Source organism: Amia ocellicauda, chromosome 2 (assembly GCF_036373705.1).
Source record: "Amia ocellicauda isolate fAmiCal2 chromosome 2, fAmiCal2.hap1, whole genome shotgun sequence".
Taxonomy (NCBI): domain Eukaryota; kingdom Metazoa; phylum Chordata; class Actinopteri; order Amiiformes; family Amiidae; genus Amia; species Amia ocellicauda.
Genome location: NC_089851.1, coordinates 49,601,891 through 49,623,850, shown reverse-complemented (window position 1 = coordinate 49,623,850; position 21,960 = coordinate 49,601,891). Strand labels below are relative to the sequence as shown.

Genomic DNA, 21,960 nt, shown 5'->3' with positions numbered 1-21,960 from the left:
AGAAGTGGGCCGGGATCCTGGCGCCTATCCTTCTAGGGGACGCCCAAAAGGCGTATTATGACTTGGCCACTGAGCTGGCAGACGACTACACACATTTAAAGGCAGAAATTCTGGTGAGAGCTGGAGTAACTTCAGCTGTCCGGGCCCAAAAGTACCATGCACGACCAATGCCACGGTTGGGTAAGAAACCGGCGACGCCGGAAGGGGGTGAAGAGCTGTCTCCCACCGTGAAGGGACTGTATAGAGAGTTTGTTCCTAGTCCAAGGGGTGGGGAACCATCAATCTTTAGATGCTATAAATGTAACAAAATAGGTCATACAGCCAAGTATTGTAAACAGCCTGAGGACATGGATTGTAGTCTGGGGGAATCATTTGTGGGCAGTATTATTGTAAGAAAATTGGGGGGAAATAAATACCCCTACTTGATGCAGGTGGTGGTAAATGGGAAAAATGCTGAGGCCCTTATGGACTCTGGGAGCACGTTAACACTGGTGACGCCCAACTTTGTGCGACGCTCCTTATTGAACTATAGTCTTAAAACCGGGATTACCTGTATTCATGCGGACATTAAATATTATCCCACGGCAAAGGTGAAATTCACCATTGGTACAGAGTCTATGACCCTCCGGGTGGGGGTAGTGCCAAAGCTACCCCATGAGGTTATTCTGGGTAGAGACTTCCCAGGCTCTAAGACCCTGGTACAAAACAAAGACAAATTGGCTAACCCTGCGGTACGCTCAATAATGAAAGGAGAGCCCACAGAGAGCCCAGCTGAAGGTTTCCCATTTGCCGACCTAGAGGTCTTTGAAGCGCCTTCCGAGAAGTTACGGAAGACGAAGAAGCAAAAACGGGTAGACAAACAGCGAGGGGCTCCCATACATATAGCTTTAATAGGGGAACTGGGGAAACGACAAGGGAAGGGAGTGGCCACACAGTGTACGGAAACAGAAATCCTGGGGAAGACACATGTCACCCCTGCCTCTGTTGATCCCGTAGACAGGACGGAGGATTGGACACCACCGTTTAGAACAGAGGGGACCCGATTTGTTACTGAACAGGCTAATGACCCCACCTTGGCTAACATCAGGACCCGAGTGACGGAGGTAAACGGGGAGGTTGTAGAAAATGTACTAGTTAATCCTCTAGAACATTTTATAATAAAAAATGACCTGCTCTACCGATGCACACAGATAGAGGGAACTCCAGTTGAACAACTCCTAGTACCTAGGGCATATCAAAATACGGTCCTACGACTGGCACACACACATCTGTTTGGGGCCCACCTAGGGGTAGAGAAAACCTTGCAAAGAATATTAAGGCGGTTTTATTGGTTAGGCATACGGAAAGCCATAGAACGCTACTGCAAGTCTGAGGCCCTCTCTACGAGCACCTCTGCAGCCACTACCTATCATAGAAATTCCATTTGAGCGCATCGTCATGGATATCATAGGGCCGCTTAACAAGTCGGGAGCTAATTCAAGTTAAGGAGCTAGTCCAGGTAATGTCCCGGGTGGGAATCCCAAAAGAGGTCCTAACCGACCAAGGGACCCCATTCATGAGCAAACTTATGAAAGATTTGTGCTAAACTCTGCACATCAGAGCGTTACACACCTCGGTGTACCACCCACAGACCGACGGGCTTGTCGAAAGATTCAATAAAACCTTAAAATCCATGCTGAGGAAAGTAGCAGACAAAGAAGGCAGGGATTGGGACCTGCTACTGCCCTTTCTCATGTTTGCCATTTGAGAGGTTCCGCAGGCATCAACAGGGTTCTCCCCATTTGAACTGTTATACGGACACCACCCACGGGGCATTCTGGACCTCACTAAGGAAACCTGGGAGGAACAGGGCCTAAGGGGGCGTAATGTAGGAGAACATATTCTCCAGTTACAGGACTGAATAGATACGGTCACCCCAATCATTTGTGAACACCTTGAACGGGCACAAGAGATCCAGGCATATCAATATAACAAAACTGCCCGGATTAGAAAATTCAGCTCAGGAAATCGTGTGATGGTCTTAGTACCTACCCCAGAGAGTAAGCTCTTTGCCCATTGGCAGGGGCCGTATGAAATCGTTGAGCAGATCGGGGAGGTTAATTATAAAGTACATCAACCCAATCGTAGAAAGACCAAACAAATTTACCATGTCAATCTCCTAAAGCCGTTGGTAGACAGGGAGGCTGAGAGTGCGCTGGTGGAAATGGGGATAGAGGAACATATGGTAAATATAGGGCCAGAGCTGGATGAGGGTCAAATTCAGTAAGTCCGCGAAATGGTCAGGTCCAACCAGGACGTGTTCTCAGACAACCCAGGGAGAACCTTGGTTATTTGTCATGATATAATAACCATCCCAGGGAAGCGCGTCAGAATAAGGCCATATTGAATACCTGAAGCAAAAAGGTTAGACGTCCATAGGGAATTGGAGAACATGTTAAAACTAGGTGTGATAGAAGAGTCTAAGAGTCCCTGGAACAGCTCCATCGTAATGGTCGCAAAACCAAATGGCAATTGGAGGTTCTGTAACGACTTCCAAAAATTAAACAGTATTTCCAAATTTGATGCGTACCCCATGCCCAGGGTAGACGAATGAATCGAGCGTCTGGGGAAGGCCAATTACATTATGACTCTTGACCTCACGAAAGGGTACTGGCAAATCCCTTTGAGTGAGGAGAGCAGAGAAAAGACTGTTCCAGTATAGAGTTATGCCCTAGAGTTATCGGTCTTCATGGCGCACCTGCAACATTCCAGCGCCTGATGGATCGGGTGTTGCAGCCACACGAGGCTTACGCGGCTGCTTACATTGACGACATTTTTTCACAGGGGTGGGAGGATCACCTACAAAAAGTTGAGGCGCTGGCACTGAGACAGGCATCCCTCACAGCAAATCCAGATAAATGTTTTGTGGGCCTACGAGAGGCTAAATACTTGGGGTTTGTAGTGGGGAGGGAAAAGATAAAACCACAGATACCAATTACCAATTGTGTTACCAATTGTTTTCTTGGTGACTATGGTCCCAGCTGCCTTGAGATCATTAACAAGATCCTCCCGTGTAGCTCTGGGCTGATTCCTCACCGTTCTCATGATCATTGAAACTCCACGAGGTGAGATCTTGCATGGAGCCCCAGACCGAGGGAGACTGACAGTTATTTTGTGTTTCTTCCATTTGCAAATAATCGCACCAACTGTTGTCACCTTCTCACCAAGCTGCTTTGCGATGGTCTTGTAGCCCATTCCAGCCTTGTGTAGGTCTATAATCTTGTCCCTGACATCCTTGGACAGCTCTTTGGTTTTGGTCATGGTGGAGAGTTTGGAATCTGATTGATTGATTGCTTCTGTGGACAGATGTCTTTTATACAGGTAACGAGCTGAGATTAGGAGCACTCCCTTTAAGAGAGTGCTCCTAATCTCAGCTCATTAACTGTATAAAAGACACCTGGGAGCCAGAAATCTTGCTGATTGATAGGGGATCAAATACTTATTTCCCTCATTAACATGCAAATCAATTTATAACTTTTTTGAAATGCGTTTTTCCAGATTATTTTGTTGTTATTCTGTCTCTCACTGTTAAAATACCATTAAAATTATAGACTGATCATTTCTTTGTCAGTGGGCAAACGTACAAAATCAGCAGGGGCTCACGCTATATATATATATTGGGCACATTGCAAAAAGAAAAGATCATAGATGAACAATGGAGCTATTGAATGAAAAGAGATTAAAAAAGACCTAGAAGAAGAGCACATAATAGATAATACTTTGCAGTATTTCTGTATTTATATATATATATTACAGACAGGGGGCAAAATAAAGGAAAAACCTGAATAAATGAGTGGAGGAACATAACGAATGCAGACGTCTCCAAACAGGTGTACTGCATGATACAATTAAGCAGTTAATATCCTAGCATGCTCTGTGGCATGTATACAAATGCTGAGCAGGCCCAGTAGACCTCGATTTTGGATCAAGATGGCAAGAGGAAAGGATCTAAGTGACTTTGAAAGAGGGGTCATTATTGGGACACGAATGGTAGGAGCTTCAGTTACAAAGACAGCTCAACTGGCTAGTGTTCTCGACAAGTGGGCGAGTGTAAGTGTGGTGACACCAAGAGAATGGTACAGGCCTGACTGCTTGACTCCTACAGTGAGGGGGTCCGGAGGCTCTGTTATGCTGTGTGGGGCATTTTCCTGGCATGGTTTCGGTCCACTTGTCCCTGCAAATCATTACAAAGTTATTCTGAGTGATCACCTTTATCCTATGGTGAAACATTTCTATCCTGATGGGAGTGGTCTCTTCCAGGATGACAATGCCCCCATCCACAGGGCATGAGGGCTCACTGAATGGTTTGATGAGTATGAAGATGATGTGAATCACATGCTATGGCCTTCGCAGTCACCAAATCTCAACCTAATTGAACACCAATGGGAAATTTTGGACTGACATATTAGACAGCGCTCTCCACCACCATCATCAAAACACCAAATGAGGGAATATCTTTGGGGAGAATGGTGTTCCATCCCTCCAGTACAGTTCCAGAGACTCGTAGAATCTATGCCAAGAGCATTGAAGCTGTTCTGGCGGCTCTTGGTGGCCCAACACCTTACTGAGACACTTTATCTTGGTTTTCCCTTTAATTTGTCACCTGTCTGTATATATAGTATTTCATAAAGAACTGTAACAAAGCAGAAGACCAACAGGTAGTTTGCAAGTACAATGTCTGTTGTTATCAGTGCTGTTTTTTAGAGCTTGAACATGGAGAAAAGGTCTAATAATGAGGCAAGGTTTAAATTATTAGCTTTTCATCTCCATCACCTTTGTCGATTGGGGGATACATCCGAATTAAGTGTGTCATGTATGACAGCTGAATTACATATTCAGCCTGGTAGCTTGAGCAGAGCCTTCTGTTTGGATACATAAAGGAATTTTCCCTTCTAATGTCATCAGTCACTCGCCAAACAAGCAATCACTAAAGAATCAAATCAGAGAAAGGACACAGAACAACAACATGCTGTTTAGACAGGTTCAAGGCAGGAGTAAGGTTTCTTATTAGTAGACACTTAGTAACTTTATCATTATCCATTATCTTTATTTACAAAACATGCACTTTTCATTTTTACACTATGCCTGAATGATTCATGCTCAGCAAGAACTGTATGCACATTTATTGCTCAGATTATCCGGTAAACAGCTGTCACCTTTAGCACTGTGAACACCATTAATTTGCTTTTCTCAGAAAAAGCCAGGACAAAGTCCTTGGGATATGAGATAAGCTCCAACCTCCTTCCGGACAATATAACATTTTAACATAACATAACCTGATTCAAATAACAAAATGTATCAGATTAGAATTCATTACAACTGGAACTGCTGCATTAACACACAAAGAAATAATTCAGAATAAGGCATTGATGGGTCATCCGTTCTCCATTACCAAACAGGCAATATCACTAGGGTTTATTTTAGCAACCCGATTGGAAACATCTTAAAAAGAGAAAATAATAGAATCAGAAATAAAAGAGAGAGGAATAAAAAACAAGGAGTGGAGAATTCAGACGAGCAAACTTTAACCAGTTATATGAAGCTAGATTTGATGTTTCATGATGAGAGCATGAATCTTTGAAGTACTCAGAACAAGAAAATGCCTTAATAATCAATTATATACTATTGAGCAGAATCTCTATGAAAGTCCATAGCATGGTCTCCTACACTATTCACTTTCTAGGCTTTTATCATTTCTTCTTCTATGATATAAAATAAAATACAGAAAATGTCAAGTAAAAAACATACACAGAACTTCCATATGTGATATTTAATGCAAAAGTAGTATGTGTTTGTTTTGTTCAGGTCTTGTTTTTGCATTTGATTTAAATTTAGAATCGGCAAATATTATTTTCTAACATCCCACTCCAAAAAACTGAATAGAGCTGAACACACATGCATTACACTGTCCAAGACACAAGCAATGTGCAGCAGGATGATTTTTTAACCATGTGGTTCCAAAACACTAACGCTTTATTGCCAGTTGAAGGGCAGACATAACTCAGGCATCAATCAATTACAAATGTGTTTTAAAAAAAGAAAAGGTACCTGAAAATAAAAAAAACATAAATACCAGTACATGTTACCAATCAATATACAGGCTTTTCATTCCCACCTTTCATCCCTAGTGACTGAGAATTTCACACTATATGCATTTAACAACTCCAGTCACGTTCTAGTTGCCAAATTAGTTTTTTCGCCGCAGTTTAGCAATCAAATGACACACAGTGATTTTCCGCATTTGTATTTTCTCACTGAAAGACAGCATTAGCCCCCTGTTCATCCATTACTGTCACCTCTCTGACATTTTAATTGATTCTTGGACCTGGCTTAGGGCAGCATATTTTAATTTTGTCAGCACTGAAGGTCTATAATAATCACTTACTCTGATACCATTTGTGAAACTGATCACAACTTCCTTCCAGCAGATCTGCAATGGAGTTCAGAGGTATGAAAGTGACCTCCCATAACTCATATTATCTCCTTGTGTGTCTATATTGGGTAAAGAGACCTTTTCTGAGTACTAATTATAAAGAATTTTACATACATTATCTGCATAGCTTGTTCCCAGATCTCTGAAGTAGCCCTGACGTTTTCTGATAGATGAAACTGAACGCCTTTTCCTGTCACCTTGTTCTATACTGCTTGCACATTCCCTTTCATTATATGTGTCCTTTAGGGTCCACCCTTGTTCTCTTTGGTAGCTCTATTAGATATTAAAAATAATATCCTGAATAAATCATTTTCAGCCTACCAGCCAATACAAAAATCCCCAAACCAATACTTTTGTTTTCAGTGGACAGAAGGAAGAAGCCTCTAGCAACAAGCAGCAACCATTAGTGACTGTGCTGGTAATTTGTAATTGTCAAGTGGGCCTAGAGCTAGGCAAAGGAAACTTTGATGATTTTCCCAAAGCCAAAATGTGAGAAATCCCAAAGGTTCATAAAACAAGAGCAAGCTTTTCCCAGATCCGAACAATACCCCCTGAAAACAGTCCTAAGAAGTAATTATAGGGAAATGTGCATTGCTTACTTCACAAATGACTGAATATGATTTGATTGTTCCCCCAGAAAATAGCGATCCATGTGGAAATATTAAACCATTTAATTTAAACATGCACTTTCAGAGACTATGAATACTTGTTCTTCCTGGAAGTACAAAATGCACCATGACACATAATTATATAGCCCTTCAGCCCTTCAATATATACTTTGAACTACTGTTATTATTATTTAAATTTCTGTGTGAAATCTAAACACAAATATTCAAATCAAAACCATGGTCAGAAGGTCATGTGAGTATTTTGAAAAATATAAAGTTTCAATGACTCAGAATTATATGATGTTTACATTTATTAATTGTTAAAGAATTAAAAAACTAAGGAAAATTTATCATTTGGGAATCCAGATGGCAGCACGATAGTCAGTGCTCTGGTTTCCTCCCACATCCTCTAAATCACTAAGATTTCCTCTAAATCACCCTGTAATTGTGTGAGTGTGGTGTAGTCCTGCCCCATGATGGACTGGCATCCCACCCAGGGTGTGCCCTGCCTTGTGCCCTGTGTTCTGTGGGTTTGGCTGTGGCTCACCCTGTGCTGGATGAAGCAGTTTTTAAATATGGAAGGATGGATGAGATAACGACAAGGTATTTAGTGTAGTATTGATATGTTTTACCCTTTAAGCCAGAATGAAATTAATTTAGATCCCCAAGTCAAGTTTGCTCATTCATCTTGATGTCTTTTTCATAGACTATTTCTGTGAGATAGTTAGTAATGTCAGCTAGTAGCAGCAGTAAAAGAAAACCTCAGAAAGACAATACAGAACTTAAGAACACGTGAGAGGAGGCCTTTTTCAGACTGTGTTGTTATTTTGACCTCTAGACCATGGCATGAAAGTCCAGGACAGAGAACATGACAGCAGTTCTGCAAGGAAGGCTTTTACTTTTAACTTGGTGTTGTAACCCCACAAATGGATTTTTGTTCTTATTAGACTTGATTATTCTTATTAGTTAGTTCTCATTAGACTTTGACAATTAAATGAATGCAGTGTAGACACACTCACAGTTCTTTTGCTTGTTTGTGAATAGCAAATCAGAACTGAACAGCACAGATAAAAACAATGCACTCTCCCAGTGTTGTATTTGAAACCTTTACTATTTTGCTTGTTTACAAATTGAACTTTATTATAATAATAATTATTATTATTATGAGTATTATTATTATTATTATTATTATTATTATTATTATTATTATTATTATTATATATTGTTTAAGTAAGTATTATTTCCTGTAACATCATGACTGTCTCAATGATCCTATATGAATGTATGTAAAAATGCATGAAATGCTATGAGCCATTTATTTTGATCTAGAACATTGCATTTGTTACCTGGAAAGGGGTCAAGCAGGTTTATTCTATTTGCATGTGCTTTCCCCTAGACTCTGGCTGCCCTTACGAGAAATTCAATAAATCTGCTTCCAAACCATCTTGCACAAGCTTTGCATGTCCAGTCTGGTCCTGAGGAAATTAACAAGCGAATAGAGAACGCCATCGTGTTACGGAGTGGCGATAAATTGAGAAGAGAGCATATCAAGCCTTTCTCACTGATGTTTAAAGACTCCAGCCTGGAAGAGAAGGTAGCTGGGTCTTAGACAGATCTTCTGTATAAGATACAAAGAAAAATAAGTAAATACTTAAAAAAAAAAAAAAAATCTTGGTCTACCATACTTTTATCATGAGTAAGCTAAAGGCGCTTCAAACACACTCTCCGAAATTGTAATCTTCCTTCTGAATACATTTTTAGTTTTAAAAGGAATTCAAATAAGTTAGGACATTCATTGCACTAGTGTGTATTCACGGTGCTCTAATTTACACAAATAAATTCATATGTCAAAACACTCATTTATAAACCGATTTCATTAGTTAAATATATTTTAAAATCAGATATGGTCATGGTGAATTTCTTGTTCAACCACATGTTTATTTCAAATATTCTGCATTCTGGATCTGAATAAAGAGCTCCAGAATTAGATTTTGGCCCCCAAGTAAACTTGCAAAAAACTTGAAAAATGCAAAATATAGTTTCTTTAAATAATACTGTATATACATTGAAGTCTAAAACAAAAATAACAATTCTTCAGTTTCTGATAAGATTCCACTTTTATGATGGAACATTAACACCCAGAATTGACCAAAAATCGATTTTTCTGTCAGCTTGAATGAAAGATGCATGTGTTTGTTCACTTAATGGCTTGTTTTGGTTTATTGGGAGTTCTGGGTGTAAACTGTATACAAAATTGTGTAAAGTATGTATTTTTTGGCTTTGTTTAATACCATGGAATGTAAAATAACTCAAAGGTGTTGAAATCGTGATTTGAAATTCACTGCAAAAAATGTAATTTTTTAATTTATATTTTTCAAAATGCAATGACTGGTCTTTCTGTAGTTTAGGCCTCATGTTCGCAAAACCTATAAGAGTTAGGAAAAGTGTTGAAAAAGCTGACTAGTCCCATTTGAAACCAAGACGAATGAGTCTTTAGCAAATCCCAATTGACCTGTTGAATAGTAAACCTCTTGCCTTAGATATTCCTTTAGTTTACTCATGACCAAACGTATGATGTGGACTTGTTGTCAGTACAAGTCTTGTTGAAAGAGTTGACACTATTCAGCTTTTTTCATTTATTTTATTTTTCTTTGCAATTTATTTCCCTTTTTTTGTTTGTTTCTTACATGAGTAATCCCGCTTTTTATGTATCCTTAGCATTTGAGTTTAATATCACAGACCTTTTCTCTCAGTTTCCTTCATATTGTTTAACCATTTTTATCCACCCTCTTTCATTTTAAATTTCTTGCTAAATATCCACTTAGTTGATGTTGGTCTTCCTTTTTTTGGCATTAGCTGTGAAAATATACTAGGCATCCTCTTGCTAATTTCCCAGCACCCTTTTTAAAAAGTGGCAGAGAGCAGGGCAAAATGGAGGCTTCTATTTCCAAAATAAGTACGAAAAAAAACAACTAATTCTGCTATATACAAATGAACCCTCTGTATAATTCTGATTGTATTACTTGTAACTGTTTTCTTACTCAGCCTCGATCAGCCACTTTGCTCTCTGTCCTTTTGCTTGTAGAAGTAGCATGATCATTGCAAAGCACTGTAGGATGTTCAGAGCAAGGTGCATTCTGGTTGTTTATTTTTCTTGTTTCTTGTTTTGAATTTTACCCAACCCCCACCTCCCCCCCACCCCCTTGCAGTACTCTCAGATGAGGGACGAAGTGTTCAAGTCCAACCTGGTCTGTGCGTTTATAGTTCTCATATTCATCACAGCCATCCAGAGTTTACTCCCTTCATCCAGGTAAAGAGAAAACAAGGAGAGGGGGGAAAAGTGTGCATGGGCATGCATGGGGTCCATAGAGTTTTAAATTTGTGTTTTTTTTTTAGAATAATGCAGTGGATGAACAGAGCTCCTGATGCAACTTAGATTTAAAACAAAATAAACCATTGGATGAATTTGTGCACACAGTTTACCATTTACTTTTTTGTAATCCATGACTTCCATTTAATAAAGCCTACCTACAAATAAAGTAACCAGACCTACCAGTTAGAAATCACCACGATTACAAAAGCATTGCATAAGCTAAACAAGCATGTGCACAGTTATACACCATGAACAAAGATGCGACTACATCTATCCCATGTATTTGTTGACACTGGCATCCAAACGCAATATCATTTATTGTGAGTGCATGGGGGTTTAAGAGAGAAAGTTGGGGGTGGTGGGAGTCCTGGAGATGGAAAATGGGGTTCACAATGCTGGGCTTCCTCTTCCTCCCCTCACTTAACAAACCCCTGTGCTACTTTTCCTGACAGGATGGTGACCATGGTGATCCAGTTCTCCATCCTCATTATGCTCCATTCAGCCCTGGTCCTTGTCACCACGGCAGAGGACTACAAGTGTCTGCCCCTTGTCCTCCGCAAGGCCTGCTGCTGGATCAACGAGACCTACCTGGCACGGAACGTCATCATCTTCGCCTCCATCCTGATCAACTTCCTGGCAGCCATGATTAATATTGTGAGTGGCGAGCCATACCAACTCCACACACCTTTCCATTTACAAATGCCCTTTAATTAAATAATGATAATTCGGAGCTCGTACATCCCCAAAATGAACGTCTGTAGAAGAAAATCAATAGAAGAAGGTCAATAGAGTTTATTGTGGCCTAGACTTTCCTAACTAAGGGGAACGATGACCTGGACAGGTATACAAGTCCATCGGGACTACTAATCCTATAATCCTAGGTGGAGTGAGTCAAACTGATGCAATGGCTATGTTTGGGTCAGAGGAGGGATGCATAGCAGTGAATCCTGAGACTGTGGTTAGTTTCTGGAGTGTTCCTTAAGTGTAGGTAGCATGCAAGAGTTGGCATTGTACTTTTCCTGAAATTTAGATTAATTAATAATAATGATGAGGATATATCTTCCTTTTAGTTTTTTTGTTCCTCTTCCTTTTTTGTGACTATACAATAAAATAATACAATCTGAGTTCCTCTGAAATTCAAAATGGTTCTGTAAATGGTGTTTGCATGCCAGGGGGTGCTTCTATAATTCCTGATGGGGATGTTGCTCCAGAAACTGCTAACCAAATAATGTGGTGACATTGCAATACACGGAACAATATGATGTTGTGGTGACACAAATTGTAGACGTTTAAAAATGTTGAAAACAATGTTATAAAATGACATTTGATATTAACAAATACAAAATACACACAGTTGACCTTGAATCAAATACACAGCTCTGGAAAAAATTAAGAGACCACTGCAATTGTTTCTTAAATCAGCATCTCTACATGTATGACAGCCATTCCATTCCAGTGTCTGTTGAATTCCAACACAGGCACACCTCATTCTACTGAATGAGGTACTGATTAGGTGATCACCTGAACCAAATCATATTTAACGAGGAAAAGTATCAAAACCACTGCTTTGGTCATCACTAATCTCTTATAATAGGACCAGCTGGATGGCACAAACAGTGCTAGTAGTACCTCAAAAGTAATTGGAATCAAAAAAGAACTATTGACCATGCCAAAAGAGTTAAAAATGAAAGTTTTGAGTGAGGAAAAGAAGGGTTCAATTCTGGCATTACTGGCAGAGGGATACAGTGAGCGTCGGGTTGCTTCCATCCTTAAAATTTCAAAGACGGTGGTTCATAAGAACAAGGTCAAGCAGCAGACATTGGGGACAACAAAGCTACAGACTGCCAACTCATTGGAATGTCACTCAACAACCGTAGGATGACATCAAGTGACCTACAAAAAGAATGGCAAATGGCAGCTGGTGTGAAGTGCATGGCGAGGACAGCCCTTCATCAATGAGAAGCAAGGAAGAGCCAGGCTGAGATTTGCAAAAGACCATAAGGATTGGACCGTAGAGGACTGGAGTAAGGTCATCTTCTCTGATGAGTCAAATTTTCAGCAGAACATGATCCATGCCACACAGCCAGGTCAATCAAGGTGTGGATGGAGGACCACCAGATCAAGACCCTGTCATGGCAAGCCCAATCTCTAGACCTGAACCCCATTGAAAACCTCTGGAATTTGATCAAGAGGAAGATGGATGGTCACAAGCCATCAAACAAAGCTGAGCTGCTTGCATTTTTGCACCAGGATTGGCATAAAGTCACCCAATATCAATGTGAAAGACTGGTGCCAAGACACATGAAAGCTGTGATTGAAAATCAGGGTTATTCCACCAAATATTGATTTCTGAACATTAAAACATTAGTATTGTGTTGTTTATAAATGAATATGAACTTATTTTCTTTGCATTATTTAAGGTCTGACTACACTGTATCTTTTTTTTTATGTTAACCAGTTGTCATTTTCTGCAATTAAATGCTCTAAGTGGCAATATGTTTATTTGGAATTTGGAAGAAATGTTGTCAGTAGTTTATAGAATAAAACAAAAATGTTAATTTTACCCAAACACATGTCTATAAATAGTAAAACCAGAGAAACTGATAATTTAGCAGTGGTCCAGAGCTGTATATACATGCATGCAAAATAATACAGTTGCACTTGATATACATTAAAGGTCCAGAGATTAACCTATGAAATAAACAAGCAACAATCAGAGAACATTAACAACACAGTGTGATCAGGGTAATATGATTTTGAAATGCATCATTCTTGCATCATATTGGTCAGAACTAAAATACAACCAATCAACAACCACACACAATGTTACCAGAATGAAATATGTTAGTTGTGGAATTGCTTTTTCAGAAGCTTGAACCAATTTGGAGAAAGGAAAGACTGAAGGACAATGAATGACGACTCACTAGCCCCTATGTAGACTAGGACAGTCATTTACTGGGTTAAAGGCAGATCTGATCTGAGGATAAAATCAGGTGCTCTCAATTTAGGGTCATAGTTGTTTTGAACAAAGCTTTATTTTGTATTGATAGATAATGAATTTGCTTGGTCAGTTTTTAGTTTACCCTGAAATGCATGAACTTTGTCTTGCCCTCGCTTTTCTTGGTTTGCATCATGGTTTATTTAGGTATACCTCTCCATGCTTTACCCGAATTTCACTTGATTTCCCTAAACTTTATTGTGAATTTATTCTGGTTGTTCTACATTTTACCTATACACAGCTGATATGTTAAACAATAGCAAACCTGCATCAACAGACTGGTTAAATTCCCACACTGCACATTAAATAAACAAGCCAGAGGCACAAAAAACAAAGCAACAAACTTAAACATAACATTCTAACTTTCAAATCCAAGGCCTAAAATTAATAGATTTACTAAGATCCACTGTTCATCAACAGCGAGTATAGATCCAGTTTTAACCCAGATGATGGCCAATTATACTAATTTACATGCTTAGACTGAAAATGTTAGACCTGTCATCAGGCTGAAGGGATCAAGACGCTAATGCGGATAACCTTCATTAGAAGCTCTGAGAATGCACTCCCCCAGGCATAAGTGCCTTCTTATTGCACAGACACATTGTGTGCATTGAGGACGTCGTATTGTGAGCACTCTTTTATGTATTTGTTTATTTTCACTCTCATCGCACACATGAAAAAGAAGATCTACTGAGGAGAGACAAGCAACAAGGCCATTGTATTGAGAGACTAATTAGTTTGCACATGCTGAGGTCTATTGTACATGTACTGCATGAAAAAGGAAAATGTCACAGTTGTGAAAGTGTGCTGCGATCAAGAGTGTTAAGATCAATGCGTGGTAGGAGATATGGCCTCTAAACATCACGCTACTTCTATAGCAGTTTGAAGCCATTGTGTATATTTTGTACTGCCTTTTATTTCACACGGAACAGTTTGTTGTTCATTTGTTTTTTGTGTCTGTGAGAGACAAAGATACCATATACCAGATATATCCAGTTGCCTTCAGTGTCAGTTGGATATGTTCTTGTCTCCTGCATCAGTACATATAATGACTATGCCTTTAGTACATGGAAAACCAGTATAATAAAACATATTCCCAGATAATATGATTTATATTTATTTATAAATATTTAGGTGAGGTAGCTTTTATAAAAGAAATAAAAGTACAATACATTGCAATTCCAGTTAATGACTTCTCTTGACCAGGAATAATTTAAAAAAATAATACACAAACAATACAAAATATAATACTATATAGAACCATATATTATTTTAAAGCAAGGTATAGTTTTGCTGTTAAAGTATTCACTACAAAATACCCATTTTCAATAATTTTTATTTGCCTCATTACAATATTTAAATATATAAATAAGCTACACAAATATGCAAATAATGATGTTGGTGTACAAAAAAGGAATATCAGATCAATCCCAACTCTCCAGTTGCTATATTGAAAAAGTCAATAGCAGTAATAGAATATTTTTACTAGAGACATAGATTATAAGAGGCAGCTGGTATTTGGAGAAGCTGATGGGCAGATGATCCAAAAACACTTTTGTTATAATAATCCTGTTGACTGTCTCAGTTTGCCAGGCAGAGACTGAATTTGTATCAAGCCAGTGAAATTTTATGTTTGCGCTTATTATTTCGACCTCACCGATCCCGCTGCTTATTGTTAACTCTCCATACTTTTTCACATGTGCAGCTGTGGTGTGATTTCGACAAGTCGACGTCCTTCCGGAATCAGACGTTTAATGCCTCTTCCTCATTGCCAGATATTTGCTTCTACCCAGAGGTAATACGTTTTATTGTATTATTATATTTGTTTGTACAATCTATGATAACTGCTGAACATCCGACAATAATTACCGCTTTAAAAAGTTGTAAAATCTTAGATTAGGGGTTTACAAATGACTTTATAATTTGGAACATGTTCATATATTTTTTTTTAATAGAGTATTATTTACCAAATACTAATTGACAGCTGGTTATGATTAACAGCATGTTATATACAAATGGTACACTGTTCCCAGATGTTCATATTTTATTAATGTCTAAAGTCTGTGCTAATGGATTTTTTTATGAGTCATTATAAGTGACATTTTCAACCCCTAATCAAGTGTTACCCAAAAACGCTGCCTAGCAAGATACTGGTCAATAATCTTTGACTCATGTGCTAGGATACAACAGACACGTGTACACGTGTCATTTATATAATGCCATCTTTGGTTCATGAGTGATAGGCAGAGAGAAACACAAAGCGTAATATTTAACACAATTTCAGCCAATGCAAGTTGCTTGATTTTGCTGCAAAGCATATCAATAGACTTTAACAATGGTGCTTTAAGAGTTAAATATGCGTTTGTGGTGCGGCTTCATGCTTTCTTTGAGGATTCATGCTCTTCATGACCAAGAAATCAATCAACCCCAGCTGTTTTCTCATTTAAAGTGTGAAATGGGGTGCCTGAGACTGTTGTAGTAGCTGACATCCGCTTTCAGCTTGCAGAAGCTTTCACAAAAAGAAAAAAGCCGTCTAGCAGCATTCAGTCTCTTTCTCAGTTCATTTCAATTCAGTTCCATTCCATTCAGAGGTGGCATGATTGATTATTGGCAAGACTATCATTAGTAATGTTGCCTAGTGAATTACGCTATCCATATGCAGCAATGCATCATATGTTCATGTCATGTCTCCCTTTGTGTCTCCCTCTCTCTATCCTGCAGTATTTTGTATTCACGGGGGTGCTGGCAATGGTGACCTGCGCTGTGTTTCTGCGCCTCAACTCAGTCCTGAAGCTGGTCATTCTCCTCATCATGATTGCCATCTACTCTCTGCTCACTGAGGCCATCTATACCTCCCTCTTTGTGCGCTATGACAGCTTCCACCACAATGAAGAGTGAGTTACCATAGCTGCCCTCTGTCAGGGCTCTCAACCCCAGTTACTGGAGGACCGCAGTGCCTTCTGGTTATTTGCTCTATCTTGAGCTCTCTCAGTTACTTAATTAAGTTTTTTTTCTATTTTGTTTTTCATTAGACATATGTAATGCTGTTTAGAGGTCCTTTACAGTTAATGGCTTAAAAGGCATACAACCTGTAACATAATCTGTAGCTCAGAGAGATGCATTTAATTAATCCAGTTAATCAGTTAATCAAACTAATCATGTTATTCGGAGCCGGGCTGGAACAAAAAGTCAACCTGAACAAGGCAGTGTAAAATCTTCACCACTACTCATGCCATTTCCCTTCTCCACTCTTGCACGTGTATATTTGTGCACATCAAACTATTAATTTCCCTGTATTTGATTGTATGATTATTTTTAAATCAACAAACACCCCAATAAACACATTAAAGGTGTCAATAGTGTCATATAAATATCAGCACCAATGGTTTTAAAAGAGGGTACTCAGTCATGAGTTAGCTGCAGAAGAAAGTCCCCTACCTAATGATGTCAGAGTTGCAAGGTTCAGCAGAAACTGGCTATAGTCTGTGATTGGAAAGAAGCATTGATTACCTACACAGAATAGCAATAACGTTTTGATGAATAGACATGAGATATTTATGACAAAGAGCTTTAAAAAGTCAAAGTTTTACCGCTCCACATTTCTGTTTGTTTGGTTTTTATTACGAGTATGCAAAATGAATTATGGTTTCCTGTAAAGCCCTGAAGGAGTGATTAACCTTGTTTTTCATTTTTATTCTTGACTTCCTCCAGAATCATTTTTATTTTTAATCGAGTCCTGCTGTACTTTGTTTTAGCATTATCTGGGCTGTGAGGCCCATGAAACTGAATTGAATATAAACTGAACTGCCCAGACCAAAATGTGTCCTATCTTGAAACCCAATCATGTAACAATAGTTATAAAAATAAAGTCCATACTGCATCTGAATTACACAAGTAACATTGAAAAAGCCACTAACTGAGATACATGTCAATTCAATTAAATAGAAGAGGATAAAAGAGGAGTCAGATTCTCTGTATGCCTTTTAATGTATATATTTGAATTTACTCCATAAGAACCCATAGAGCCTGATATAGAACTGGCATTTAATTCAAAGTCACCAAAGGACTAGCTCTGTAAACCCAATTCTACCTATATATTTAATCCTGAGGATCAAAAATAAAAAGGTTTGGGGAAATCAAGAAGTCTGAAAACACATCAATCACACTTGGCAAATTCTGCACAAATCAAGCAATTTTCAAGCTCTTTCTATTATGGCTGATTTCTTTTTAGAAAAAGTTTTACTAACACTGCAGGCATCACCTTTATTTCACAATGCCTGGATCCTGTGGTCACACTCTCTCGTCATCCATTACAGTGTGACATTCTGGCTGTCACACTCCAGACACTCAGGACTGTCTGACGAATTCTGTGCAATTTCTAACATTCTCACAACATCCATTGCTGAGTGTGTGTGCGTGCGTGCGTGCGTGCGTGTGAATAACACTCGTGAAACCGTTATTGTGATTGACACAAGTCAAGAGTACAACTAGGAACTTGTTCAATATTCGAGAGTACATTCACAGTTCATGGTTTTCTTTCCAATCTAATTTGGAAAACCTAAGTTACAGGTTCCAATCACAATTGAGGATGATACCATGCAGTTACATCTGAAAAAAATTATGAAGTGGAGATTTGTTCATGTCAGTTAGTGTGAGGTACAGTTGCAGGATTATGCAATACCTAATAGATAGTCTAAGGCACCATTACACTCAACACTTGATTTCAGGGGGTTTACAAAAGCCAGTACCATGCATAACCATCATAAGCATGTATCATTTGACACAGATAACTGTTCGATGCATCTCTACAATATCTGTGATTTTATTTTGTTTTCATAAGTTTTCATTGAGTCTGTAAGAGAGAATGGGTTGACTTAATTGCAGTTGAAGAGCAGTTGCCTGTTAAAAAAATATACTTTTATTTTATTTATTTATCTCTGCCTTAATAAGTCCCTAAGTGAGTAATATATTTCCTTTTACTCCTGCTGCTGGGGACCGGGGCACCCCTAGTTTTAGATCCCGTGATCCTCTCTCCCCAATCACTGCACCCTCGCTGTTCCAGTGTGGGGTTAGCCTTTGACTCCTGAAGTCACCACAATTGCCCTGGCTCAGATAGATCTCCTGTATTGGAGATAGAACCTCTTGTATTGTGCCTAGGTGTAGAATATATTAATTCATTTATTCATGTATGTATGTATTTATTTATTTTCCCCATGCCCTTCTGTGTTAATGTCCATTTTCCCTAATACTGTGCAGGACTAGTTTGCCAAGAAAATATGATGTTCAAAACATATATGAAAAATAAATACATATATAGAGAAAAACAGTTTTTGATCAAATAAATACATATACAACTAAACTTGAATTGCTTTATTTATATATGATCTGCCATTGATCTGCCATCTGCTATTGAATTATTTTGTGTTTGGATTTCAGCAAAGACTTCCTGGGGACCAAGGAGACATCTCTTCTTCTGATGGCCATGTTCCTGCTGGCTGTGTTCTATCATGGGCAACAGGTGAGATATAAAGGTGTTCATCAATGTTTTCTCCTCTCATCAGCATCCTGTCCTTGGATGTGTCAGTCAGTCAGTGGGACTGGAGGTAATCTGCAAAGGTAAAAAATTAATCTTCACAGTATGTAGGTTTAACAAATAATAAAAAAAGACATAACGTATTGATATAAAGCATTAAAAATCCCTCCCCTCTGCCCCCAAATAATAAACACATACATCAATACTTATATCTCAGCTACAGAGTGATCTAGAGGAAGGTATTGATTTATGTATCTTTTTTTGTTGTTTACTTGCTTGTTTGTTTGTGTGTTTTGGAGAGAGTTGCTATAAAAACATAAACAAGTCTGTTTAAACTGTTTGGAGTGAAAACAATCTTGCCTGGCTTCATTGTTGCATAGAAGCTTCACCAAGTTAATGATCTGATTCATTAACTGAAAAGGAAAAAAAGAGAGGCAAAAACACAACACTTTTTTTCTTTTGGTTGTAGCAAATTTACCTTCAGAACAGTTTTGAGGGCAGTTATTTGTGACTACTGTAAAGTGGCAGTTACTTTAAAATGTGCTGCTTGGAAAAGAAAAGAATACCTGCACACTGATGGCTGTGTCACTTGTATCATTTCTGTGATTCCTATCGAGATAAATATTCTCTAATGTGTTTGCTCTAGCACTACAACTTGACGTTGCTGAGGTATTTCACCACCACAAATGTATTAATCGTCTACTTTAGTGAGTAGACATTTAATCTGCATTTCCAAACAGGGTATTAAAGCCAACAAGTGGATCAAACATAAGCTTGGTATGCACAGTGGGATAACCAATATAATTCTTCATTCCAATTAATCATAGTTTGTTTTCATAGGAGATTAAAAATATGGAATTTGTCTCATACAGCACAGCCACTTAATCTTTCCCTCATTGTGTGTCAGTATGCAAGGTCCACACATATTAATGAGATTGTGCGCTTGTGGTTAAATACTATTCTACCTAGTTTTTAATTCTGTCATTTCATTGAATCAAGCCCAGCTTTATCAGCATACTCAATGTTGTATGGATTTGGTCTTTTGCCAGTACACAAGTTTGATCGGGTTTTTTTTTGTACAATAGATTGCGCTTAATCCAGTACCCCCCCACAATCCAGTCCCCCGTCCCCACCCAAAGGTCTAGTATACCATGTTGAGATTCACTGATAATAAAGATGAGCAAACAACAACATGAGGATAGTTTAAATTGAAAGGGGATACATGGTTGAAAAATGTATTTGTTTTGTAATTCACATTTAAATGTGTGGTTAATTGCTGTTTGTAAGCATCTCAGTCATTATCAGTGTGAACAGATATGACGCCTTAAGGCTCACTGATCCAGCAGAAAATACCATATGGCAGTCTTTCCCACAACCTCTCCCCAACCCGCCTCCAAAAGCCTTATAAAAAGGTTTGAAACCTTCAATTTAATTTTTACAGCTGCAATCTTTGTCACTGTGCAACATGAACATTTTGGATCAGTGTCAAAGTACTTCACTTTGCCAATTTCAACATCGCAATCTGTCGCCAGAATTTGTACTTTTTTGGGGGGTGCTTTTGATTGGCAGATGCATGTATGCGAAAGACTCCACAGTCAAGTATAGCATCCAACAATGAATTGTGTGTTGTGTGAAATAATTCATGAAACATCATGGTCAACAAGCAAGAAACTGTATCCATTATCCTCAGCACTTCGAAGGATTATAATATTTATCAGTAATGTGACCATGGAATCAATAGTAAAAAAAAATATGTTCTGCTTTTACTAAATCTAAGTGAGTGGAGTGAAGTACTGGTAATATATAGTTATGTATTCAAGATAAGAAAATATATTTTAAGTACCTTCATTTGTGATGCAAAAGATGATAATGATGGACGGACGGGGATGGAATGTAAAGGTGGCTCATTAATTCAAACCTGTGAGTGGCTGTGACATATTAACCTTTTATTTTAATTTAGTGCTTGCATATATATTGTACCAGATAGAGGAGAAATTATAATTGCAGCATAAATGCCATCAGCTGCTCAAAGATTGCCCCCTTTAGCACCCAGGAAGGATTTGTTAGATTATGCCGAACTATATAATGTGCGTATGATAGTGATTTTTTGTTGTGGCTGTTGTTCTCCTACCTTCCTTGTTCATTGTATTTCATTGAAATGGAACGTGCCAGATATCCTGCACACTAGATTTAGCTAATGGAGTTCACATTGTCTGTTTCATGGGAATTCGCTCAACTGATATTCACTTGTTCTCTTAGTTCCTAAAAACATTGTGTTGTCAGTTCATTTGTTAAGCAGGAGGAATTTGGTAGTGAGCTGTGAGTGTACTTCCTGCATTAAATATCCGTTCTTTAAAGTTGGTGGGGAGAAAAGCTGGACTCTGCACTGTAGATACCAAGCCAAGTTTAAAAGATTGTTAGAACAGCAAACGTCAGAGCATGAACAGGCTGTTGGACAGAGTGCCTAACCCTGTAAGGCTAGTATTTGGAAGAAGTCACAAGTCACAAGGCATGGAAGATAGATGAGTGTCTCGAATTTGTTGACCATTTCTCTGTCCCTCAGGGTTCACCTACAGTCCATGGCCTGTAAATCTGCTAAGTGTTGGTTTAATACCAAAAGGAGTTACATTTAGACCACTACACCCATTTCATGTCTTGAGCCGGAGATGAGCTCAGATCTGCAGAGGTCCATGAGAGTGTACCTTCTTTCGCACCTCAGCAGATCACAGTTAAGCAAGCTGTTGGTTTGTACTGGAACACATCTGTGAGGAGAGAACAACATGTTTTCTCTTCTCTAACACATCATCCACCATTGTATGTAATTGAGATGTCTTTTGATTCCATGGAAACAAATGAAAAGGTTAGTCAGAGTTTTAATTAACTGCTGGAAAAATACAGAAAGGTATGTATATATGTGTGTGTGTGTGTATATACACCGATCAGCCATAACATTATGACCACTGACAGGTGAAGTGA

At 38.6% G+C, this 21,960-nt stretch overlaps 1 protein-coding gene across 2 annotated transcripts in view; it reads left to right on the top strand.

Annotated features, from left to right (window-relative positions):
* Nucleotides 1-21,960, top strand: part of adcy8 (adenylate cyclase 8 (brain)) — a 90,239-nt gene that overhangs the window by 44,665 nt on the left and 23,614 nt on the right. Inside the window, exons 8-13 of one of the 2 annotated variants that reach the window (XM_066687438.1) lie at nucleotides 8,477-8,674; nucleotides 10,290-10,390; nucleotides 10,906-11,107; nucleotides 15,157-15,246; nucleotides 16,173-16,345; nucleotides 18,888-18,969. In XM_066687438.1, coding sequence (XP_066543535.1) covers nucleotides 8,477-8,674; nucleotides 10,290-10,390; nucleotides 10,906-11,107; nucleotides 15,157-15,246; nucleotides 16,173-16,345; nucleotides 18,888-18,969 — 846 coding nt within the window. The remainder of the gene's footprint in view (nucleotides 1-8,476; nucleotides 8,675-10,289; nucleotides 10,391-10,905; nucleotides 11,108-15,156; nucleotides 15,247-16,172; nucleotides 16,346-18,887; nucleotides 18,970-21,960) is intronic. The other variant, XM_066687446.1, reaches the window with a different exon arrangement.